Raw genomic sequence first — 27,905 nt, forward strand, 5'->3', positions numbered from 1 at the left:
AATTTGTTAGGTAAGAACCCGAGTACCACACACAAATCTGAAGATGGCTGTCTTCCAGGATGTTGCACCATGCAATCTGATGGATACTGACTGATATTTCATTGAAGCTTACTGCCTGCGTCTTCACGCTACGGCAGAAAATGCCTCTCAAATGTCGGCTAGATCTAGTTTGAGTGTTAAAGATGTGTATCATATATATTATTTGGATTATTTCATATAAAATTGAATAACATAAAAACAAAGATAAAATATAAAGCACTGTTCATATCACAAACATGTCATCAAAGTACTGTACATATATAAAATTAATTTCAATGTTCTAACAGTAAATGGCCCTCCAAATAAAAATAGACTTCTGCAAACAGTTAGTCCACTTACACATTCATCTGGATGCATTATACATGTCTTTGCTTAAACACCCTGTATACACGACACAGTGCTCTGATGAAACACAGCATGTTGTAAAAGAATACAAGTGTTAGGTCTGAATCATGCCTCAAGCACGAACTTGCACATTTTGGTAGAAAACGGTAAACCTGAAATTAATTTCGGTTCTCTGAAGACGTGTAACATGGCTATGGTGCCTCATACCTCGATAAACAGGAGCCAAGTCTTACAAATTCATTATAAAGTCTCTTGAAGAACCAGATGAGAGACCAAAATGTTAGGAGAAGTCTCTATGATAACAGAAAGGTCAGCAGGAGTAAGGATGGAGTGAAAAATTTACACATTTTTTTCCATTCATCTAGGAGAGAGTATAATATCTGACTGAATGCGACAATAATAAATGCTGAGATAGTGCACCTAAAAAAGTTAATGAGTAAAACCAGTTTTAAAATAATTCATTAATCAAAAATATGTAAAGAAACTGCAACACGGTATATATTGTTATAATTTATTATGACCCTTTGAAAGCTGCTGTTTATACATACTTGACCAATGGCTTCTGAACATGAGCGAGAAGAAACACAAGTCCAATTGTAAGAGAAGTGGCTCCAGAATATAATAATAATAATCACAAACCAGAGCTGGCACTATTTTCCCATCACTGTCAGTCAATTACTTGCAAAACTCTACACAACCAATTTAGTTACAAAACACAGAAAATGTCCTGTGGACACATCATCATAGAACTGAAACCAATCAAACATTAACAGAACGCACATTCACGAGTATGACATGCTTACATGAGTGCATACTTCAAAAAGGTTATCAATTTGAATTACCTTTCAACTACAAACAAAAACAAACGTAATGATTTAATCTGTGACATAACCCAAACAGTGGTCAAGGTGAAATTCCTGGCAGCACCAAAACAAAGAATGAGCGCGCCAACTAAAAGTGACAAAATTGTGTGAATGTGATGCAATACCACCAAAGTAAGCCCTTCGCCATTAACACTTGTCTTTTTCAGTATTTGTCAGTCATCTTACAGGCTTCATCATTCAAAACTGCAACCAAGGATTTTCAGTTCTCTCAAGACAGCCACATAAAATATAAGGGCAGCAAAATACAGTGAAAAACAGGATTTTCTTTGACAGCACAAGACAAAACCGCGGAATGTCAACTTTAGTTGTTGGAGTTCTACATGTTCTTCCAAGTATTTATACTATGATACCAAATTTTTGGATCTCACAAGAAGAGACCAGAACTTATAACCCTTTAAAAAAATCCAGCACCTACATTCTTCTAAATTTTAAATTTTCAAGTGAACTTTCTTCAACATATTAAACTGGAATTCATTTACAACATAGCTTTATTAATCCCCCCCCCACTAACCTTCAATAATTCTATTGGAAAATATCTCATCTGAAGAACTTCAGCAACCAAGACATCAGTCTTTCAACCATCGATATATCTATAGTATTTCCGTATTTATATCGTGTAACTGGACACAGAAAACATTAAGAAGAGAACAGATACGAAAATTAATCTTGGTTGATGTATTATAACTATATTATTAACCAGTTTCCACCCACGAAAAAGTCTTACAAGCACAGCTCATGAGAATTACAATAAATTCACCTTCCAGTCATCGTTCGATTAAACCAAGAATTTTCTCCGTTCTTCGATCTGTAAAAATTGCCAGGCATGTAGCTAGTAGAATGCAGCGCATTATATTGGTATTTTCTTCATTCCTTTTTAAAAGGGAGGGACTAAATTGTTGTTGGTCTTGCTTTCTGTTCCAAGTTCTGCTCGCAAACACATCCCACTTCCTTCTTCACCACCCACATAAGTAAACACCAAAGATGCTCACTTTCATAATTTCAAGTCCCATTAAAATGGTTAACAGGTCCAATGCCTTAAGGGGAGAATGCAACCAAATCAAAAACTGTAGTTAACTAATTATGAAACTGTTTTGCATGCACGCTCCATCTGGCAATATTACTGTCTACAGTTTCCCATACACACAAACACACACTAGGCCCCCATTCCAGGCTGTCCCATCAACACAAATGCCACAAAGAAGTATCACAATTCCTATGATCCACGGACAATTTTCATAGCTCGGCTCTTAAACTCTATGCTTTAAGATGAAAGCACCAAAAACACGTAATTAGACATATGTTGTAAAATTGAAACATGGTCTCTCATACCAACATTTAATAATTGTACAGCAAATTAAGATACACGTCCATGAAATTTTAGGAAATGTGGATGTTGTGATAATGATCCGTGGCAAACACGATCAATGTAGCCAGAACATCTTCAAGACCTCTAGCTATAAAATAAATATTCCCAACTCCTGAACGCGAGTTAACAGGAACTTTCTACGAAACCTCCGATCGCACTCTGTGCAGGAAAAGAAAAAGAAATACTTATTTTACCGCTAGAATCTACTTTCAAAACGAACATTTCCGATGTGATTGTGTGTCTCCAACTCTGAAATTTTCTTCCCAAGGCTGTTGCATCGGAGCAGTTGGCTGCTTCATACTCGTGGTGGCGAGACTTAACGATTGGCATTCTTCAGCTGGTTGGACAACCAGTCGAGTCCCTCGTATAAGCCGTCGCCGCTGGTGGCACACGTCGCTTGGATGTACCAATTGCGGTTTCGCAGTGAATGCAAGCCCAGCTTGTCTGTTATTTCTGCTGCATTCATGGCATTTGGCAGATCCTAGCAACACACAACGAACTCATTCCACACAAAACCAGCATACAGAAGTAAGGTGTCACCAGCACTACTTACATCTAAAAAAACTGTCTCAGTCCCGTCTTGAAACAAAGTTCACCATCACAGTAAAATTTATATGGGAACAAGATTATCATCATTAACAGCTCTTTTCAAAATTAAGTTCTTATAAATATCACACTGCCAATAAGACCTCTTCACAACCACACACCTTCATGGACGAGTAAAAAAACACCAAACAGCAAAGCCAACTTGAGAATTATTCATGTAACTCCACATGTACCCTCTGACAAACCATCTACCTTCAACAAAGATTCAAAACCCAACACATTTCTTCCCCCAACAGCTAGCTATCTACATAAGCAAAAAATAAACATGTTTTTATGTTTCAAATAATAGATTTCCTGAGACAAACTAGTTATTCAATACTGCCTTTATTCTTGAAACAACAAAAACTAAAAAAGTAAAATATTAAAAAAGACAAGTGACAAATAATGCCCATATTTATTGAAGTTCTCAAACAAACTGAAACAAGAATTAAACAACATCCAGTAAAATAATTAAATATTGGAAGAGAATACGATGTACAAAATTAAAATTAAGAAACTGTTGACAAAAGAATTAACTGACTGCTCCTGACACATTTACAATCAATTTAATTGCAATTATGATTACTTTATACAAGTGTCAAAAAATTATTTTCGAAAGTTGAAGGAACGTATCCACTGGAGATATTGCAGGTTTCTCACAACAATAACATAAAAGGCATTACTGTAAAACAATCTGGTAGTCAGGTCCAAGAAGACATCAAAAGGAGAAGAAACGGGGTGGCAAGGAATTAAAAATTAAAGCGTGTAATGACTTGTCTATCAACCTGTGTAAAACAATACTAGAATAGAAATAACAAAAGCAATGCAGACAAAGCACAAAATATTCTGTACCTATTCCAAATACAATATTCTATGCTCCGAGCCTTAAGTTTTTCCAAAATACAACACTGAGAATCAACACAGTAACATGTGTAAGAATCGCTGTCAACACTTTTGCTGCGTACTATAGCATGCAGATGAGCCGGGATAGCTCGGTCAGTATAGTGACTAGCTACGGGCTGGATGGCCGGGGTTCGAGCCCCGACAGGGGCAGAGGATTTTTCCTCTAGCCTCTGCGTCCAGACCAGCTCTGGGGCCCACCCAGCCTCCTCTACAATGGGTACCGGGGTCCTTTCCCGGGGGTAAAGCCGGCCGGAGCGTGATGCTGACCACTCACCCCCATCTAGTGCCAAGGTCAAGAAAGAGAGGAGCTATACCTCCTCTCACCCCAAGCGCCTACATGGCGCATAGTGGGACAAACTTAACTTTACTTTACTATAGCATATGGAAGGTTTAAAGAAACACTTCTACAAAATATATTAACTATCCATTGGTAATTAGTCAGAACTACACAACAGCAATAACATCTCCTGCATATCCAGCATTAAAATCATGAAAATCCCATCGCATCAGTAGCTCACAAGAGAGGATGCTTTGGTGATGGAACAAAATGAGCTATCGTTGAAATATTTCAGTACTGAGAAACTTACCTGCTTCTTTCCCTAGTAATGTCATGGGCAACTGATATTTCAGTCAACATACCTGTTTGTTTGCAAATATAAGCAGCACAGCATCTCGCAGTTCATCTTCTGCTAACATTCTCATGAGTTCTTCCCGCGCCTCCCCAATACGCTCCCTGTCGTTGCTGTCAACTACGAAGATCAAGCCCTGCAAGTAATTTTGAATACCATTAGGATGTACACTAAAGGAACTAGTTCACACGATGCAATTAACAAATCCTTGTCAGAAGTAACAGGTTCTCTTAAAACATTCTGGATATTTCACAAAGTAACTGTAAATGTAACCAAACCCATTTTACTCTAAATTCATAAGTAAAAAAGGAATATATAAGAGCAAGCAGTTCAAATTTGACCTGGAATTTTCACTTCATCAACTGTTTCATTGACCATGAACCAATCCCAAAATTCCGTGTTCTGGGATGGATCAACTTTGTACACGCAGAGAGAAATTACTAAAAGACCACCTAAAATGAAACAAGTATGATTTACTGACACACTAAAATCAAAATTTTAACCATCCTCATGCTGAATTCATTAAATAAATATGAAGTCTCAACTGTAAACTTTTACAATTTGGTACCATGTCTGGGTTGCTGACCTGTTCACAACCACATTCTTACTACCTTGTTTAGTTTCTTCTAAGCCAACTTTCTGAGGTAGAAGTCTGAACACATGGACACATTCAGTATCAAGACCAGTCTAGAAGACAGATCAAAAACAGTTTTTCAACAACTGCAACAGGATGTTGACTGCCAAGTATAAGCACGATAAAATACTATAACCTTTACTGCGAGGGAATTGCGGAATTGCAAACTTAAATCCCTATATGAGACTTTAGCTTCCGCGTCTAACAGTTTAGTGGCATGCTACCGAGACACATGACCAGCTAGACTGAGCCGATAAAAGTTCGACGGAATACGGCACTCGCCACATTTGTTACTAGAAATATTGTCATGCAACACCTCTATGCCAAACACTCTCAAACCTTGTACTGGAAGAACACTACACTCCTGAAACACACAATTTTACATGATCTTTCTATAGACACTGAGAGTAATATCCAAATATGTATTATCGAAAATTGTATATAACTGTATGAATGTCCATTACACTTATAAAATTATGTTACTAACTTGTGTGTTCTGGAAGTAATGTCGCCAGAGCGGTCGAATTTTATCCTGACCGCCCACGTCCCACACCGTAAAACTGATGTTCTTGTACTCCACTGTTTCAACATTAAACCCTACAACACAACATGCAACTACATGTAACTCTTCCAAACAATAAATTTCCTCATTACACAACTTCATGACATTATACACATTTCAAACTTATTCATTGAAACCTTTTTATTTCAGCATCTTGAGTGATGTCATCAATACCGAATACATAGTTGTTTCACATTAAACATATACATTAAATAATTTATTATGATTCCCAGATTTTCATATTTTAATACATATGTCATGCATCCACTTACCAATAGTTGGGATTGTAGTAACTATTTCACCTAACTTCAGTTTATATAAAATTGTAGTCTTTCCTGCTGCATCTAAACCCACCATCAATATCCTCATCTCTTTCTTGCCAAATAGGCCCTTGAAGAGATTTGCAAACACATTCCCCATGTTGGCAGTTTATTATATAATAGAATACCTAGAAAGACCGAAATGAATGGTTAAATATTAAGAAGAAAAACTCAATTGTATTGAATATAAGGTCAACAATGATCACGCTCCCTTAAATTGTACACTGTACATAAACTTCTGCATCTACAGGCATACGGTTAAACCCTATTGATTCAGCACTGGCATTGTCTGGAACAGAATCAACTGCCGGTTGACGTTCGTTCTTTGAATATAATAAAGCTTCTTCATACGCCAAACCAGGAAGTAATTCAGAATAATCTTTTCTCGTCAGCTGTAATAAAATCCAATTAAAAGTTCAATAAAACGTTCCCTTTAAACTAAAAATAATGGCAAGCCTTTCCGTTTGTCACCTTGGATCTCCTCCCAACGTAACGGAATGAGTCAAATCTAGGGCCTAAAACTCTAGAACATATTTCAATAAATCATGTAATAATCACTGACACTTATACACCATATATGCCTACTGGAACTTACGTTTCAAGATTAAAAAGGTAGATTTCTTCACAAAACACTAACACATTAACTACGTCCTCAGACTTAATACTACAAGTCAAAATGGCTGACGAGGAAGAGGATTCGTGCTTCATGCCACGTATAGGGGTCCAACAATTGATGCAATTGGTAGAGTAATCGACACGTGATCACGGCACTTCGAAATGGTTACGGCGTCAGTCATGTAAATCACATTGTGTTGTAATAATTAATGACATTAACTTAATAAGCAGTCGCATAGTGCAACTTTAAAACATTCTTCAAGTATATCTATACTGTAAAAATAGTTACTTTTGTCCGCTTTAAAGAGATTGTCATACGTATTTCACGACCAAAAAGATTTTCAATGTATTATGACAGGGCTACTTTAATGCCATCTGCTCGGCTTTGTACGAAACTCGTCACGCACCAACGTACCCTACACTGAGCGGGAATTTGAAGTTGATTTCAAACGTGTAGTGAAATCGTAAAGTTGAAGGTAAAGAGTGATTGATTGCCCTCCCACCTGCACTCATATTCTCACAAAATTCATGAAATTCATACTGTGTAGATTAAACTAAAGAACTGCCAGTAATAATTTCAACACAGCAACGCATCCGGACGTATCAGCTACCTCAATGTTCCTAAGATGACCATACCACAGAGGAAGTACCCTATGCACAACACAATAAATATGAAGTTTTGTATTTGTATCCTGTGAAAATGCCATAACCAATACTTGTTAAAAGTACTGAAGGTATTGTGTTCCTTAATTTGCATTTTTCATCAGATGGTTCATATGTAAAATGAATGGAAAAGAGAAAAATGTACACAGAATTTGTTTGGGAAGCCCAAAGGGTAGACACAAATTGGAAGGCAAAAATGGCAATGAGGTGATAACATTAAAATGGATCTTAAACAGAATATGAGTGTGTACATTGCATTCATCTGCAATACCAAGCTCTTCTGAACATGGTAACGAATCTTCGAGTTGAAAAAGTTAGGGAATTTCTTAATAAGCTGAACAAAGATTAGCTTCTCAAATGGTTAACTGTTTTAAATGTTAAAAAATTGACAGTGTAACCACGGTCCCGGAGAATCTGACGTAAATACGTCTCTGTAATGTAACGAAATGTAATAATTCTTATATAAGATAAGTACTTGTGATATTCTAAAACGTTTTTACCAGCACAAAATTACCTAGTCGACGACGCACTTCTTCTACAAGCGATTCACAGCTCAGCTCTCCGCAATAACGAAAGCGGATTGTTGACGGCAGTAATGTAACACAACAATGCAGAGTAAACAGATGATGCAACAATTAGTTTCTTAGGTAACTAAAGGTGAAAGTAGCCCTGTCTTGTGCTAGGATTACAAAGGTATGATGAAAACAGACATTAGTTGTAATATTCATAAATTTGTATTTAGCATTCAATAATAAATAAGTAATATAATGGAATATTTAATTACAACTGCAATAGTAAAAATATCATCTTACTCCCCAGTGTATGTTTCACAAAAGCTCTAGCAAACATTTCTACATTGACTATTTCTCTACGGTTTCATCACATTCATACAATTATATACAAGATTTCATCATAGAAAATACATAAGACTTCAGTTTGTCTACCTAATAGGAGACCAATATCAGATACATCACTTCTATGACAGATACTTGCAGGAAAACATATTTATTCATTCATTATACAAAAGGTAAGGTTTTGGTAATGTCTCTTATCCAGAAAATTGCAAGCTACATGCAATAAAAGGAAGTATTTTTTATATTTCTTGATATAATACAGGCTTTTCTAAATTAGTCGCAGTATCTGTCACAAGATTACAATTTGTTACTATTTTGGGGCATCGCTGACATATTCTCTTACACACTCAACACAGAAACAATACATAAAAAGGAAATAAACAGAATTGCAACTCAACCACTGCCCTCCTTTCCAGGATTAATTTGCATTAAAAAATTTATCATTCCATGTAAATGAGGTTAGGTGTATTTTATGTTCTAATAATGCTTTCTTTTTTGTTGTGATGTGATGAGGCTACGTCTCTGTGGAATTTATCCATTAACAGGCCAGTACAAGAAGCAACTTATTACTTTGTTTGACTGAAATGTGGGCTTCATCCTTGCCAGCTTTCCTGATCTGTAAGCCACAATGATGAGGAAGTGATATAATAAACCCCTGTAATATTTACGCATGAATTGGCATTCTGAAAGAACACCTTTGGTACGTGGTACAAATTAGTAGTTGCTGAAAAGAACCAAGTATTCCAACATTCATCCAAGTTTTCACCAACACTTGCAGACCTTACTTCGGAATAGTTCTGTCTACTGTACTCAGTAGTACTAGCAGTTCCTAGGTGATTTTTAGTAGGAACTTGTAATGAATTTCAGGGTTTACAATAACATACTTGAAGATTTCTGTTCTCTAGGTTGTTGCGCTGTGTAGTCTGGTCGATGCTAACCAACGTTTCAGAGGTCATACTGCCTCCGTCATCAGGGTGATGACGGAGGCAATATGACGTCTGAAATGTTGGTAAACATCTACCAGACTACACAGAGCATCAACCCAGAAGACAGAAAGCTTCATACTAAGAATCACCCTGATGACGGAGGCAATATGACCTCTGAAACGTTGGTAAACATCTACCAGACTACACAGCGCAACAACCCAGAAGACAGAAATCTTCATACTCACCGCTGTCAAAACCTCAAATCTTACACAGTAACATACTTATTAACACAAGGGCGAAGACACATTCTTCAAATTATAGTTTAATTTCAAAAGTTAAAATAATATGGTCTTTAACATCACATTAATAACCCGATTTATAATGCATACCATAATTTTCTAAATTTTCCAAAAAGTGGCTGATGGATTTTATAATATTCGCAATCAAGATCTATAAGAACTAAATATATAGTTAAGTTAAATTCTTTATGCCTATTAATGATCTGTTGTAAGGTAAAAGCTGCGTCTCTGTGTAACCTTTACGGAAACTAAACTGTTCTTCTATTACAATATATTTACACGCTGCATAATACTTCTATACATACTTCCAAAATCATCACATCCATTTTTTGATATTTAAAAGATAAAGTCAATTGAACCAATCAATAAAGAGAAAAAAGCATTTCAAAAACATTCATCTTGAAATATCCTTTGTATCCAGAGAACAACTATAGATTACGTAAGACAATCTGATTTGAAGGTGTGGGGAATGTGTCCAAAACATTTTCAGCATTTCCTGTAACAAGGCTTTCACTCTACTATATTACCGTAGTCCGACTACTACTGCAGCAGAGTGAATGGGAAAACTGGCAAGCAAAGCAATTATCACACAAAGGCCACGATGTAGCACAGCTGCAAAATAGCTTTTCTATTATTATGAACACACAGGGATAATGAATCACGTAAGCGATTAAAATAAGTAAGGCACACACTGCCTTTTAAATAAACTTTGTACAATGCTGTTACTGAAAGCAATAATTATCTTCAGCATTATTAAATAAAATAATCCTTTACTTTAAGGAAAAAAGAACTTCTGAAGAATAGTTGATAAAACCAACCATTTATAAAAAAACACTGAACAAGAATAAAAAGTTTATGAAGAAATGGAATTATCAATAAATCTACATAAGCAATGTAATTTTTCATTCAAATGTTCAATTATGTTATCTATTGCAGGCAACAGGGCTAAGAAATTTTAAACAGTTTATGAATTTGAACAGCAGAATTTGTACGTACATGTATGTAAAATGGACAGCGTACAAACAAATCCTGAAAATCACACACTCGTGTTTTAAAGCAAGCTATTACATCATCAATAGCATTCTTTCAAATTTGAGCAGTATCAGGAAGCAATCTTATAAATATATGACAGCATGGTTCAAGAAATGAAAATCCATCATAGTATTTTCATATTCCTTAAATCGCAACTGACCGTTGATTAAGTTAATGAAGAATCCACATAAAATAATTTTGTTACTTATTTATACAATATTGAGCAACACTAACATTGGTAGATGGATGTTTATAATAAGGAATAGAAAATCAATTTCAAATTCAATATTGCAATATATAAACTGTATAATTTTCTAAATAAATTACTGAAAATTTCTCAATTTTAATGGACAAATTCTAGAAAGGTATTAGTGTCAATTGTCTGGCAAGTTTCATAAATATAATGTGTTTGGAAGCCATTATCCAAATCAGTACACTATGATAATAATAGACTGACTCATTTGTACAAAAACACTTACGAAAATATTTGGTGTTCGTGCAGTTAAGATCGGCATATTATTTTCTAGAATAAGCTGATCAGGCAGTGTAACAGTCATATTATCACTTTTATTGTCACTGCCTAATATCCTCTTATTAACATGTTCACTGCCACTTGACAAAAGTGAATCACGCGGCTCAAGCCACAGGTGTCGATGACACACAAAGTCTTAGGGCCTTGCCTGCCTGAAATGGTTTGCAAAGTGGTTTAGTTCCTTCTTGCTACCTTGGCATAGATTCAGTTTCTGCGTCCAATAAATGTGCTCATCACTTGGTATAACCTTCAACTGCGTACCAAAAATGCAAATAAATGTCATAGACTGTCAAGTGGGAACAAAAAGTCTTTCTCAACTTAATCTCTACAAGTTACAGCATACATTTTACCCAAGCAATCTTAAAATGGTCCTGGTAATTTACTACGCTGGTAATTATGAAATCATTACCTTAATATTACAACCGACAATTTTGTCAAAGTTTTACTCGTAACACCTGTCTATTTCGAAGAACAAGAAATCAGTTTCCTGTACTTGCATATCTAAGGTCTAATGATTAGAACGGGACACAAACAATACAATATACAATTGTTAACTTTTCTGACAGTGTTACACAGGACTTCGTGCTTTCAAAAGCATTTTTAATAGAATATTTTAAATGTATGTCACATTATGCTGCTTCAGAATCCTCATTAAGTACCTTTTGTACCATAGAATTCAACTTTTTTTGATAACTGAAATTGTTAGAGACTGTACAAAATTCAATAATAGTATTAAATACTCAAGTAACCTGATTAAAATTTAAACTCTTTAAAGTCAAAGCCTTCCTAAATAATATTTAAGAATTCAGTCTGTATTCCAAATAAAACAATGATTTGCCTTTACAAAGACCAATTTCTTTATGCTGTTTACGGAAATAGTCCGTGTTTATGAAGAGAATCATACAAGACACAAAGTTAGAGATTATTAAAGGAGGTGGTATGTATAGTTCCCACTGGCCTCTAAAGTGTTAACATTCATTCTTATTTCATTATCAAGAATAACATTCTTTCAGTTGAGTGTGTAGATATTTTTAGGCATTTTGTATTGTCATAATATTAAGGCCAGTATCACTTATTTCCTGTCCATTCTTCAAATTTTTAATAATAATTACACTCCGGCTGAGCAGAATGTAGACACATAAAAAAGGCGTGTGACATGAGCACATTCAATTGTCTTGTTCGAACAGCTGTTAACATGTCTCTTAACAGTTAATAAATACCATTCATTTTTGTCCTCACGAATGACAAAACGTCATGCACAGGAAATAATGTGAAATGATTATTAAACTCCACATTTAAAAGCAATTGATTATTCTAAAAATAATTAGCTCAACATTATTTTAGAACACAAAGGAAATATAGAATGGTATAACAATGCTTTCATATTAAAGATGCTAAAATATTATCATTTGAAATTTAACGTTAAGAAAGTCCCTTCAATACGTGATATTTATCTACTGATGAAATATCATGCTGGAAATTTTACTATCCACACAAGAAAATATGTACTATAATAAATTTAAGGCAAATCTAAAAAGATTTTGTTATAAAACTTTGCTGAACTAACCATTTGGTATTATTTGTTTGTAAATATATAATTGCACCAGAATAATTTTCTCACTCGAAACAGTCAAATGAGACAAGTTAGAATCAAAGTACGGCACTTCCTGGGCAGTTATATTTGCAGTCTTTAAGTACATAATCCTCACAGGCTAGTCAATGCTACATTCTGGCATGTGAAGCAGACTGATTATGGGACGAGACATTCAATGCAACTCTTTATGTTTCTTTTCCAAAATACATTATAATACGTAATAAAAGTGAGGAACAATAGAACAGAGAATATCGTAACATAAACACCTTCATTCGCTATACGTGGCTCGCTGATCTGGCAGCGTCTCCCCACGTAACCACCGAAGCCAAATGCTGTTTATCATAAAGTTTCCCATTCACGGACAAAGGCGTGTGATTCGACAGGGTTCCTCCTAGTGCAAGATTTACATTCTGATACAGGTTACTATGTGCAGTGTTATTTCTTGGTTTGTGAAGAAGGCTAATGGGAGACGAGAGCAGATCTTGTCTCTGCCGAGATGACTGGACTAGTAACGTGTAATCATTTGGATGATTCTGCAAGCAAGGTTTACCTGCTAAGTTCAGTTTAGCATTCGCTTCATTCTTTTCATACTGCAGTCCCCCAACACATCCCATTTTAGTCTGAGTAAGTGCATTATCGGGGTGCATCAGCATAATACACCGAGACACTGGAGCCACAGTATTACAATTTGTTGACGTAGATTCATTGTGATGTTGCAGAAGAAGTGGCACTTTCTTGGAAGACATGTCATCAAGGTTATGAATATGGTACTGGCTAGGTTTCCTAGATGCTGGAAGAACTAAGGCATGACCAGTTGTTGGCGGGAAGATGCTGCCTCCATGTTTACCACCATGAATAAAGCCTTGCTCGATGCTATCTCTGCGAAGCATCTTAATGGCAAGGGCAATGAGAAAGAAAAGAATTAGAGCTCCGCAGATTGGAACAGCAATAGTAGCAGCTTTAAGCCACACTTCATTGTTATAGTAGCCTGCTGGTGTCTGCGCTGCTCCGCTGGCTCCGCTGAGGTACAGTCGATCCTCACTTGTATTGAGTATGGAACCTGCAACGATAAAAAAAACGGCAGTGAACACACAGGCGTACGCATGAAATGTACACCACTTTGCTCATGAACAGAAAGGCAGAGAAATACAATCTAAACGCATTCCAGACGTTTCATCTTTGAGCATATGATTCATGCCAGCCAAGTTTCCAAATCTGTCCACCTGAAGCACTACACTCACAGTTGTTAAAATGACATCAAGTATAGGAATTCCTAAAGCGTATTTTGAAACGAGAGGACCCCTATGATGTGATGTCCCAAAAATATTGAGCAACTCCATATTTCTACAAGGAAGTTAAATCACAAGTTGCCAGAGAAATGGATTAGCAGGGGGTGGGCCTATCACCCGGCCACCCTGTTCACCGAACCTCACTCCCCTTGGAATTTTTCTCCTGGGGGTACGCCAAATACGTTGTGTACATGCCACCATCGGCTACTACTTTACTAAAACTTACACGGAGGATAAGAGACGCAGTGATTACAGTTACCCTCGACTTCCTTACCAGCGTGCGGGCTGGAACTGTGCGCACGATATATTTGCCAGGACACTCACGCTGGGGTGAGACAGTCTTTATGAAACTGTGTCCATCCCCCAAATGTTACACAAATGAATACGGAGTAGCGGTTCAACGACAGTGTTAGCGGAAAACCTGTCTCATTACCATTTTGTCCATAAAAAAATCACACTTTAGATTACTCTGGGATAGAACCTGAGTCTCTTTTAATATATATAAGGCATTCTGTCTTTGAGAACGTGCGAACGTTTCAAGACTCAAATTCTCTCGGGACCTTTTAGCTGTGTTTTACATGTGTTAAGGTATGCCAGCCCATAATAGACCCCTAAAATTTAGTTGTTAGGTTATGAACAGAGTTGTATGGAGCAATGAAACAAAACACTGAGAATCAGTGATGCCCTAAGGGGCACTCAAAACTGGAACTACACCGTCCGCTTCGGCTACGACCATCAGCACCCGAGACTGCATCTACCGAGATTGGCACATGCAGTTTCCTATTGAAAGGAAACTGTCATATCATACTGTGTTCATTACGCAGATAAATGAGAAACTTCCTTCTTTGGATCATCACATTTACTGATACGGGTCTAACAGATAATCTGGGTTTAATGATTACGTATTTGTGAGAAAGAGTACTTGCAATGACAAACCAAAAAATACTAGGTTTTACTGTACGCACGGCTCTTCTTAAATAGCCATTCTGTTTCAAAGTCTGAACATTCAGACAGAAACGTACGAGTTTATGAAGAAAGCTTCTATTTTCTTTGCCTGATGCCTGTAATTTCAGAAGAGTGCTCTGCCCTGTAGCTGCTAAGGAAGTGTACGTAATGCTATTAAGTAGGAAGACAACGAACCTTTACATAGTGGAACAAGGAGACTCTCAAGAAGAACTTCAAATTCCGAGGAGTGGTTGCACAACTTAAAGATAGGTGATAATGATATCCACAAGCTAGAGCCCACAGAGAGCTCACTGTTAACTAGAATCATATGTAATGAGGTCTTTCTGTTAAGATAAAGACAGAGATTTTACAAAAACCAATGATTCTGTTCAGTTTACGTATTCAAGTTCAAAAAACATTATTTTACGAAAATTTTCTAAAATCTTGAGGGAAAAAAATCTAAAGTTCAAATTTTTCAATTTTTTTTTGTTTTGTGCACGTTTTGGACAATATGCAGCATTTCTTTTAATTTTCGAAAAATTTTATAAATATGAATTTTCTTTAAAAAAAATCTCACCTCTGTAGTAAATGTGAGGAACGTTCATGATATTAACAAACTGCGACTGCATCTAATAACGTTATACATAATTATTAAATCTCGGACCTGATTTTCATGAAGTTACTCTTGGACAAGCATCGTCAACCATTTAAGATAGTTTCTGAATAAAAATTTGCCTCGCCACGTTTGGGCAACAAAATTTAGTACTACATATTTTACGATGCGCTCGTGTCAAAAACAACGAAATGAAAATAGTAAGATGTTAATTAATATTTTTATCGACGTGTCATTACGTAGACCGAACCAGTCAAATAAACAAATTCTATTATTTTACCTATTAGGTCAGAATATATTCTCTGTTCACTATTAGTTTCCTCAAATACCTGGAAAACTGTCGTTGAATCTCAGCTTATTTTCCGGGCTGTCGATGTGATTGCACATGTCTTTGTGGCAGCACCACAACGTCTGGGGCGGACTGCGACTGGAACCTGGTTGAAGACACTGGTCTAGCCGAACCCTGCAATTTATACACCAAACAGTATATAGTCCACAAATTAAGAACTGCGCGCACAGCACAAGGCTACGGGATCTTCACTCTGTTATTGCCGACAGATTTTCAATTTGTGAATGCCTCTAGCATAAGTCAGCTATGGGAAGACTGACGCTGTACCAGAACCTTTGACCCAAGAGACGTCACACTTATCTGGTGTCAATGACCTTTGAATGGGCTGTCTGACTGGGATATGACGACAATATGGGGATTGACCCACTCATTGTGGGGATACCACCGTGTGATTCTGCCAAAAAACGCCGTCTCCTTCACAGGAGGTTGGCGACATATTATGAACAGGATCCTTCCATCCTTTTCTCGGACTGGGACCTGTTCATATACGTTCTTGGCAGATGATCCAGAAGTGGTTTGCCATTGCCTTCTTCTGTGTGTGAATGGAGTAACTGTTGGGATGCCACGGAGAAACCGGGGAAGCCCCGGAGGAAAACTCCGTGTTGCCTAGACCACGGCCTTGCCCAACACAAGTTATAAATTCGGTCACCGCCGGGAATCGAGCCCGGGACCCCAGGATTACAAGGCCAGCGTTCTAACCGCAGTCGTCATCATTTGGACAAAGACCAACATTGAACGTAAGGTCTAAAACATTCACGGCATCCTCTCAGGCTATCGGTCATGTCAAACGGTTAAAACTAACCAATATTTCAGAGACCATCTCTGCCCCATCATCAAGATGTCTAATGATGGGGACAGAGATGGGTCCTCAAACGTCAGCAAAGTTTTAACCATCTGACACAGCTGATAGCCTAAGAGGATTCAATTATATCAACACTGAATATTGACAGCTCGGTGTTTCTTTGTATCTGGTAAGAATTTTGCTGCATCCTACTGCCATCTAATAGAGAATATGACCTTCCAAGTCTTGTAGTATAACTGGTAGCAAATGTGCCAAATGATTTATACTGGTTTAGAACGTATTGTGCTTCGGTATACGATACGTAAATGTGCACCAATTTATAATTCTTCCTAACGGTATGAAAATGACATTAAAATGTCGCTTTCCTAACACAGTGAAGGGAATATCAATGTATGTTCTTACCCATCTAAGATTCCAAGACACCCATGTCTCGCCCTATAGACGTCTGGTAGATCCTCGAGATTAGAGAAACACCCTCCGCCTTCTGACTTGCACATGTATCCAGTGGTAACACACACTGCAAGATTACAGTAGCACCTGATTTCACCTGTAAAAAAATTGGACAGCCTCAATTAAACAACTTATATTTAAAACACACAAATTTCCAACTATAAAACTTGAACAGTCAGAATATAATCAAACGATCCAATAAATTAGACATAATATTGAATACTCATACGCAGACAGTACAGCAGAAACCTTGGTGCAACGTCACTCAGCTGTTCCCCACTGTAAAACGCGTGTATTCATCATTATTATTATTATTTAGTGTTCTATCTGACGACAGGTCCATATGAACAGGATCCTTCCATCCTTTTCTCGGACTGGGACCTGTTCATATACGTTCTTGGCAGATGATCCAGAAGTGGTTTGCCATTGCCTTCTTCTGTGTGTGAATGGAGTAATTGTTGGGATGCCACGGAGAAACCGGGGAAGCCCCCGGAGGAAAACTCCGTGTTGCCTAGACCAAGGCCTTGCCCAACACAAGTTATAAATTCGGGCACCGCCGGGAATCGAACCCGAGACCCCAGGATTACAAGGCCAGCGTTCTAACCGCTAGACCACCTCATCTTATTATTATTTAGTGTTCTGTCTGACGACAGGTCCATATGAACAGGATCCTTCCATCCTTTTCTCGGACTGGGACCTGTTCATATACGTTCTTGGCAGATGATCCAGAAGTGGTTTGCCATTGCCTTCTTCTGTGTGTGAATGGAGTAATTGTTGGGATGCCACGGAGGAAAACTCCGTGTTGCCTAGACCACGGCCTTGCCCAACACAAGTTATAAATTCGGGCACCGCCGGGAATCGAACCCGAGACCCCCAGGATTACAAGGCCAGCGTTCTAACCGCTAGACCACATTAACGGTGGTCAATTTGAACAGCTGTAATAGCTAAACGTATGGCACGACAAATATCGTCTTTCTCTTAATTGTGTAACGTAGAGTTTGCTTTACTAAAATGTGTATACATTTTTTTTTGTTTTTGGACATTCTGAATTATTAACAAGGGTCCACAAGACTACAAGACGTGTTTATTTTACACCTGAGCAAATCAGGAAGGAATTTCCTGACATACTACTGTATGCAGATATGACTTTACTAATTGCAGACGGGTTTTGTATGTTATTAACGTAGAAAACAGAATCAGGAGCTGGCGAACAGCTCTCTCTGCTGGTAAGCAGATGGCTTGGTTCCCCTGTTTCACAAAATGAAGGGTCCATTGTCCTATTCTACTCCCTAATCCATCAGGAAACTGCCAAAAAGTTTGCAACGGTACATTGACCTCAGTGGGAATCATTTCTGAATAACTCTCATATTTTTCATTAAACAATTTCTCTGTGGCCTTTTAATACGACAAGGAAATGGGTATAAGGACACAGGGATATTTTCCCTGGTAGCAAATGTCGTCCCACACTAAATAGAAGCATAAAAGAAATTATTAATATAACTTGTTTACTCTAAATCAGCCAGTTACTGGTCAGAGGTGAAGACCCGTCTGATGACTAGGGAAATGCTGACTAGTCAGGCTTATCACAAATCTCAGAAGTAGAAATCAATCAGAATGAAGCGCTGATGAAAAATTAAGATAAGAAAATTGAAATTAATTTTCTTGACGGACTCCCAAAGCTTTCTAAACCATCCATATACAATGTGATATAGCCACGGTGGTCTAGCGGTTAGAACGCTGGCCTTGTCACCCTGGGGTCCCGGGCTCGATTCCCGGCGGTGCCCGAATTTATAACTTGTGTTGGGCAAGGCCGTGGTCTAGGAACACGGAGTTTTCCTCCGGGGGCTTCCCCGGTTTCTCCGTGGCATCCCAACAATTACTCCATTCACACACAGAAGAAGGCAATGGCAAACCACTTCTGGATCATCTGCCAAGAACGTATATGAACAGGTCCCAGTCCGAGAAAAGGATGGAAGGATCCTGTTCATATGGACCTGTCGTCAGACAGAACACTAAATAATAATAATAATAAATACAATGTGAGTAGGATTCTTCTTTGTGACCGTATGTGTGCTACTACGCATGACTGTTCCATTTTACAAGTGCTTCTACCATTAAACAGCTTTTGGAAACACTTCTAAGGATCCACAAATTAAAGAAATTATTCGGCACTGAATTTTAACTGGACTTTTCCATCGCTATGACGTGCACATGAAAGAGAAAATCTAAAATGCTACGACTTCCTGGACAGCGCCCAACCAATTTTCTAATACAGTACAATTAGAAATATTATCCCAGGATCTGCCAACTGGGACCGAGTAAAACCATTAAAAGCTCAGTGCCCGGGCCGAGATTTGAACTACAGTCTCCCAAACACTATTCAGAAGTTCCAACCATTCGGGAGCGACACTCAGTGTGCAAATCTTAAAATAAAATATATCAGTATATAATTACCATCACATGAAGACGAGTGAAGGGCCAACTCCCGAAACGTCGTGTTTATTAATCATACCGACCAAGAGTGGAGTGTTCGCGTTAACCGTGTTAGCCCGGCTAACACTTTGAAAAATAATTTCTCGCTATTTTAATTACTGTCTTGTGATTTATTTCATACAATTACGATGTAATAAATCAACAAATCGCAAACCTTTTTGTGAATGACTTTCCCGCTCAAATATCTTCTTTAGCATAAATAAACACGCTACTACAGAACTTTGTAGCGTTGTTTATTAATTATGACTCCCCAGACGGGACATACATCTGACCTGCAGCTTATGTTGTTAATTCCTTTCAATTTCTGTCAGGCCTCCAAGGGTGACCTTGAGAAATAAAAAAAATATGAAACATCAGTCGTATGCCACTGACTTACCCGCTGCTCCTTTCATTTGAGACTAGAGTCTTGTGCTCACCTGATTTACGACATTTTGATACAGTCTACGGGTAAGAGGATCATCTGGAATTACGAGCTTCTCTAAACCCCAAGGAAGGAAAAGCCTTTTAGTGAACACAAAAGAGTGAGTTGATGATAATTAGCATTTAGAATGGTGTTAACACTGCCTGAATAAGACTTCTAGGATGAAAGGAATTTCTTAACCGTTTCTTTTAAGAATCCTCCCTCAAAATCCTGTGATACCACGTGCCACTACGTTCAAACGACTTGAAAGCGGTGTGTTTAGTGCAGAAGTGTACCGACGCAGAACATTTTATTTCTGTTGAATGTTCATTCTTAATTGAAGAAAGACGTTTAAAGCTGTGGTATTGAACCTGGGGTACGCGAAGACATCCTAGGGGGTACGTGAAATTTAAAAAAAATATATTATTTTATGATAAACGCTGAATAATCAGTAATGTAATTTATTTAATATATTTTAGATGTAGATTATATACAGTAAAACCCCTCTAGTTGGACACCCCTATATCCTGGACACCCCTTTATATTGGACACTTTTAATTGGAACCGGCGAATATCCTATAATTTTACATGTCCACAATACCCTATATCTTGGACACTCCTTTATCCTGGAACTTGAACACCTCTTTTGTTGTAAGTTGGACAGGTTCATGCACTTAACTTCGATGCTTTTCAGGGAAAGTTTTTCAGTTACATATTTTGTTATTTTGAATTTCTGACTGATGAATGCCTCCTCTCTAGAGGATTGTCTTATGGACATTGAACCCAGCATTGAAATGCATTGCAAGTGTTTAACCATTCTTTTGCTGAACCCTTAACTGGACTACAGTATCGCAGAAGACACAGTTTTAACTCCATCAGTACTGAGCTTGCATTTGAGTTCAGACTGTGTTAACAGAAATGGAATTTTTCTTTTTGTGATGGGGAGGCGAAAATTGGTGGAATTAACTTCAGAAAATGTTATTGAGGCTGGGGTGTAATGTGCAATGCATGGAAGTGGGCTTCAAAAGATTATTATTAATACTATTGTCATTAATTCTTAATTTAAGTAAGCCTACAGCAGTTAGTGTATGTAAGTAATTGTCATTAGACCACAATCTGATATTCTCTTTCCCTCTATCTTGGACACCTCTGTAAGTTGGACACATTTTCGTGGAACCACAAGTGTCCAACCTAGAGAGGTTTTACTGTACTATGTATAACTCGAAATATACACCAACAACTTTGGGGGTACAAAGTTGAAGAGAAATTATATCTGAGGGTACGCGAAGACATCCTAGGGGGTACGTGAAATTTAAAAAAATACATTATTTTATGATAAACACTGAATAATCAGTAATGTAATTTATTTAATATATTTTAGATGTAGATTATATAATATGTATAACTTGAATTATACACCAACAACTTTGGGGGTACAAAGTTGAAGAGAAATTATATCTGGGGGTACGCGAAGACATCCTAGGGGGTACGTGAAATTTAAAAAAAATATATTATTTTATGATAAACACTGAATAATCAGTAATGTAATTTATTTAATTTATTTTAGATGTAGTTATATACTATGTATAACTTGAATTATACACCAACAACTTTGGGGGTACAAAGTTGAAGAGAAATTATATCTGGGGGTACGCGAACAAAAAAAGGTTGTATACCACTGGTTTAAAGTACTGAGTTTATTGATAGTAAAAAAATTAAATCCCACGTTTATAAATGTTTCATTCGTTGTTTATTTAACCACACTGCCATAACTCGCACTATATATTGCCGAATTATAAGATTATAATGAAATAGAACAGAAATATATACATATCGGTTATGTCTTAGGAAACGACATATTTAGTCCGAATTACAGATCCAGTCCTTATCTACGGTGTTACAAAGAGAGAGTTACAACATTGAACATGGACAATTTTGATTACCACAGTTAAATTGGTTACGTGAGGAATCCTCATCTACGAAGGCAACTCTAACGACAGTGATGCCATTAGCAAAAATGAAAGGTCAAATTCTGATGGTCTCTTGCAAATTTGACTTAACCTCTCCCGTAAAATCACAGCCAGGTCGTAAATTTCACAGACGTAACTGTAATATAATCGCAAATTCATGAACGGCGTTTTGTAAAAATATAAATGCAAGAATGCTAGAGTCCAATTAGGGTATTGGCCTTTCTGGTTGGTAATCTTCCACCAGACTACACGGTGTATCAAATCAGATAAAAGCCATCTTCATTTACACACTTTTATATGAAGTACGAAAATAAAAATAAAGTTTGAGACCAGTAGCGGCTTATGAAATCGATATATGAAGTCGAAGAGATGACTTGTCCCTTCTCGTTCCATTAACAGCAGACTACCGCGGTAGTTCCTTCACTGTATGCAACCTCATACAGTCAATGGAAGCTCCTAGGTAGCGAAACCCAAACTGTCATTGTAGGGTCCCTGCAGGGGACCGCGTGGAAAGAGGATTTGGTTCATCTTACCAACAATTCTACCTCTCTACTCAATGCAGGCCCTAAACATACCGGTCGGCTGGTCTTTCTATACCATAACCATACATAATCTGATAGCATCATAACATCTTAATGTTGATAGAGAAACTGGACTCTAAATTATGTGCACATTTTCCATCCGGCCAACACAACAGAATACTGTAAGATAATTAACAACATAAATATTTTTTTAATGTTTCCATGTCTAAACGTAGAAGTGAGAAGCTTAAAATATGCGTGTAATATGAGATGTTGGTACCCGTGGTGGGAAAAGTAAAGTGAGGTTATGTGCGTACATACAGAGCGATCTTCCACCACATCGAGAATCGATAACCGAATTTTAAGTGAATGTAATATTGCAGTTATCGAAATACTGCACAATCGTTTCTGTTTCAATTTTGACAGGGCATTTTCAAAAACTACTAAACACAATATCAAAAAAAACAAGATCAGATTTTTTGTACCTTAACTCAAATACTGGCGAAAATTATTTAATAAACTTATTTTCAGATCTTACTTTATTACACAAGAAAAACAAGTTTCATAAATGAAATTTAACTTACTCTGAAAACAATTCACTTTAGTATCAATTAAGTGAAAGTGGTCATTCAGATCAAAGTTGACGTCATCCGCTGTTCAGTTCAACTTTCGTCTTCCATTTGATAAAATGTTATTTTCCCACAGTGCGTTATGAATCGAAAAGAGTTAATTCCTGTTACTACCGCACGCCGTATGGACTATACGGACCACTGCATCCGTTTTCAATCGCGTGGGCGACTAAAGACAGCTCAGCACTAACAGCGCAGCAACGACGTACCGGTCACGGCCAGTTCCTTCCATATCCTTTCCTATTCATGAATTACCTTCATCATACGCTACGTAACCTGCTTTACTAACGGCGTTGTTAAGTAATTACTAAAAACGTACGCGAATAAAGGGCATACGTCTTCGAAACTCGGTTATGTATGTATATTTCTCTGGAAGAGGAAACACTTGAAATATGAAGTGTCACATAAGTTTGGGGTCACAGGGGAACTCGGTTATTTAACAAAATTTGGAAAAATGTAAAGGGAGAAGAATTTATTGAAAATCATGTTACCTGTCTAAGGTATTTTTATTTATTTAGTGTTCTGTCTGACGACAGGTCCATATGAACAGGATCCTTCCATCCTTTTCTCGGACTGGGACCTGTTCATATACGTTCTTGGCAGATGATCCAGAAGTGGTTTGCCTTTGCCTTCTTCTGTGTGTGAATGGAGTAATTGTTGAGATGCCACGGAGAAACCGGGGAAGCCCCCGGAGGAAAACTCCGTGTTGCCTAGACCACGGCCCTGCCCAACACAAGTTATAAATTCGGGCACCGCCGGGAATCGAACCCGAGACCCCAGGTATTGGGACTTTCTTCCGCCTAGGGATAGCCATTACGTCGCTGCATTATTTACAATGTAATGTTGTAAAGTTTACACCTTCGATTGTAAGTAGGTAAGGCGATGTCGCAAAGCTGGCAGGATAATCATTTATACAAATTATATATTATAAGTTATCGAAACTTCTATTTTTAAATAGCATTTAGTATTAAAGAACAGCTTCGTATTTCTTCGATCTGTGAGAGGGGCTTAAGTCAAATGTAATTTCTATTGACTTAAGCCTTTATCAATATCGATGATTTAATATATCAAAAGAAGACATGTCAGCTTCTGACCCATAACTCCACTCAGCTGAACTACTCGGAAATGATATAAGTGGACAGTGCAAAAAATGTTTTATTTGCTGATGATAAGAATTATGAAATCATTACAGAGAAATAATTAAATTTAAATGAGCATAAACAGATTCATTACGTCGTAGTTTCTATGACTGACTAGCTGGTTCAGGTTTGAAATAAAATAAAACACTGCACAGAGTAAATAAAATTTCGCTGTGGTATATAGTTTCCCAACCAAATTTTTTTGTAGCATTTTTCATTTCCCGTATGTATATCACACGTCTCGATTAATCGGTAAACAACAGAATAAAACTCTCAACAGGAACAAAATCATAATAGATGTATCTGATGATGGAGGCAGCAAGTGCCTCTGAAACTTGGATAAACTTCTACCAGACTGCACGGCGTTACAACCCAGAAGACAGCCATCTTCTACATTTAATTAAATTATTTTAAATTATAATCTTATTCGGTATATACCTTAAAAATTAACAATTCCTGTTAAATATTTTTAAAAAGAGAGACACGTAGAATATTCAATTGTAATATTTCTTTCTTCGGGGGTATGGAAATAGATTTTGGAAATTTGCCTTGTGCGAAAACGTCCTTGTGTACGCTGTTTAGACCAACGAATGGACAGGAATCACACATCAAAAAAGCGTACATACAAAACAATTTCAAAATTAATTCGAACGCTTTAGAAACCCCCACATTGCATTCGTCCTTGATGCAATTTGTTGAAAAATGTGTCCGTATATTGTTCTAACACAATTCTTATGCAATATGCATTAACTAGAAAATTACTCGTCAACAACCAACCAATCAAAACAAAGTCCACACACATCGTAAGCCATACATTGCATTCATTGATCGTCTTGTAATTCCAAGTCATGACCCTCGGAATTTATGTTGTTCTGTCAACAGTTTTCGATAAACAATTGAACGAGTACAGAAAAAATGTATAAAACGCATTTTAATATATTTTGGTAACCACGTGAGAAAAGTTTCCATTACATTCCAATATACTCGATTACCGTGCCGTGGTGGTCTAGCGGTTAGAACGCTGGCCTTGTAATCCTGGGGTCTCGGGTTCGATTCCCGGCGGTACCCGAATTTATAACTTATGTTGGGCAAGGCCGTGGTCTAGGCAACACGGAGTTTTCCTCCGGGGGCTTCCCCGGTTTCTCCGTGGCATCCCAACAATTACTCCATTCACACACAGAAGAAGGCAATGGCAAACCACTTCTGGATCATCTGCCAAGAACGTATATGAACAGGTCCCAGTCCGAGAAAAGGATGAAGGATCCTGTTCATATGGACCTGTCGTCAGACAGAACACTACAAATAAAATAAATACTCGATTGTTTTGTTAAAAAAAATAGATTAATGTGACGTCATGTAGGTAACACTCAAATAAAAAAACCTTATGTTGAAAAGATAATCTTTTGTTTTTACGTTTCATACGATCTAACTGTGATTTTAAAAAAAATAATCACCAATCAACAATTTTCTATTTTCTAAATCAAGTTTGAGCCATTTAATTAAATGAATTGATTTCCCTGATGCCACTGATGATGATCTCTTGAGGTTGAAACGCGTATGACAATAGCGTCTATTTCTAGTTACGCGGTGTAAAATATTTTTATGCGCATAAATCATTTGTTTCTTTGTTACCGAACTGCCACAAGCTTAACATCGGTCGTACTATAGCGGAAGATTGCCATGAGACACGAACTATACCGCTCACGTCGGCCATTACAATTCTAACAGGAAAACGTAAGAGAAAGGCGTATTCAACAAAGCTATAGCCGTGCTTGTTAGTAAACCATCCGGAGCTACAGAGAGGGAAGGGATATAAATACTGGGTGTCTTCCGGAGAAATTCCTACGCACATCCACGACGATCTAGAATTAAAAAAAAAAAGACGGCATAGTTTAGTTGAAATCCTTTCCGTTGTGCTTGAATCAAGTCTCGTCTTGTACATTTTTCAAGAAATATATTCACGAAACAAATTTCTGTAAACCAACCCCCAGTCAATTATAATGTAAAATCCTTAACTCCCTGGTGTTAAACTAAAAAAGATATGTAAACCCTAAATGTTCCGGGAACAAAAAATAATTTAATAAAAATTACCACAGATCTGTAGGATTTGAAGTTCTCACGGTGTTGAGCACGAAGATGGCGTAATCTGGTAGAGGCTTACCGACGTTTCAGAAGTCATTGCTGTCTCCATCATCGCCCTCATCATGGAGGCAGCAACGACCTCTGAAACGTTAATAAACTTGACATTCGGTTAACCAAATCAAGAGTTTATCCTACGATGGAAGGATAATATTAAAATATATCACAAACATGATCCATACGCCTATGCTGGACACTTACAGGCCACAAACCATAAAATAATCCCAAAAACATTTGAGGAATTTCTTGACAGTTTGAGCGATAATTAATCAGAAAGGGCTCTTATCGATGGAGATAATTACTTAACTGAAGAAAACCATGAATATTTCAGAGTAGGATGCCAACCACAAGTTGGAAGGTATGGTACGCGTGTTTGGACGGTGATTGATTACACGTGTGTTTGGGGGTTGGGGGGGGGGGGGGATAAGGCACTGACGGCCTACAGTCTTCTTCCCTCTCGAGTTATTTTGTGGATAAACTTTTTGGAAAGTCTGGGGCTCAGTTAACAAGCGCAGCGCTGTTATTTTAAGGGAATGCGGCATAGTGAAGGGTCAGGGTAGGGCCGAACGCTCTGCCTTGCTATTAAAACTTGCTTCAGACTGCGTGCAAAACTAAACTATGTGACATCACGCCTATGCTATTAACTAAAATAACACGGAACACGGCCTTCAACTAACGACATTTATCTTCCTCAGATCCATCTTAATGTTATCCTCAATTTCATCGGTATTTTAAAAGATTTTTCTCTTTGCCACGCGCAGACAAACCCGGGCTCAGGGTACAGAGGATAAGGCGGCCGAAACGTAAGTCTGACCACTAAACCCCGCGGTCGTCATGGTCCAGTAACTTGGCCGCCAAGATCTCCGGACCCAAGCCTTTTATATTTCTTTTTGTGGTATCTAATAAATTAGATAAACCAGAGCACAATTTTTACGAGAGATGACATCCTGTATCGTATTTTGGACGCTGCTGCTCGCATACAAAACTTCGAAATGATCAAACGTGTAGTAAATTAGTTTCAAACGAGCAAGGTTACGTATTTAAAACCGCGGCGGAAAATTTGGAACAGTTTCAAGAAATACCTCATAAAAATGAAGCATCAATTCAAACGATAAATACCCTTGTTTATTTTCTGTTCCGCTCGTACCTTGAAACCGTTATAGCTCCACAGCGGCTGCAAACTGTACTAAAGTAGTGCAAATATTTTTTAACTCGAAATTACCTCCCGAATCGTCCCCATGACGACTTCACACTTTCGGTTACGACATATTCCTTTTAACGAATTCAAATTTCATTCGTACCTTGTTTTTTAAAGACCTGTAGCAATGTTTCGTAACTTTACACTTCGGTCGCCTACACAAAGCACAACAGGACAGGACATTAA

At 37.5% G+C, this 27,905-nt stretch overlaps 2 protein-coding genes across 4 annotated transcripts in view; both read right to left on the bottom strand.

The window, feature by feature from the left end:
* Window positions 1-881: 881 nt before the first annotated feature.
* Window positions 882-7,017, bottom strand: Arf1 (ADP-ribosylation factor 1). The gene is made up of 5 exons (XM_022057935.2): window positions 6,863-7,017; window positions 6,220-6,395; window positions 5,873-5,982; window positions 4,762-4,887; window positions 882-3,115 (listed from the first exon to the last, which is right to left on the bottom strand). Exons 2-5 carry the CDS (start codon window positions 6,365-6,367, stop codon window positions 2,951-2,953), a joined length of 549 nt encoding a protein of 182 aa, XP_021913627.1. The 5' UTR covers window positions 6,368-6,395; window positions 6,863-7,017; the 3' UTR covers window positions 882-2,950.
* Window positions 7,018-8,256: 1,239 nt separating this feature from the next.
* LOC110826856 (uncharacterized) overlaps window positions 8,257-27,905 on the bottom strand; it is a 102,904-nt gene continuing 83,255 nt past the window's right edge. For all 3 annotated transcript variants that reach the window (XM_022057918.2, XM_022057917.2, XM_022057916.2), the window contains 3 exons: window positions 17,183-17,327; window positions 15,959-16,092; window positions 8,257-13,842 (listed from right to left, as the gene is read on the bottom strand). In XM_022057918.2, the coding sequence (XP_021913610.2) occupies window positions 13,058-13,842; window positions 15,959-16,092; window positions 17,183-17,327 (1,064 nt within the window). In that variant the 3' untranslated portion in view covers window positions 8,257-13,057. The remainder of the gene's footprint in view (window positions 13,843-15,958; window positions 16,093-17,182; window positions 17,328-27,905) is intronic.

This window comes from Zootermopsis nevadensis, unplaced genomic scaffold (genome assembly GCF_977971745.1).
Source record: "Zootermopsis nevadensis isolate Lab colony 2312 unplaced genomic scaffold, Znev_1.0 Znev_ptg000009l, whole genome shotgun sequence".
NCBI classification, from domain to species: domain Eukaryota; kingdom Metazoa; phylum Arthropoda; class Insecta; order Blattodea; family Termopsidae; genus Zootermopsis; species Zootermopsis nevadensis.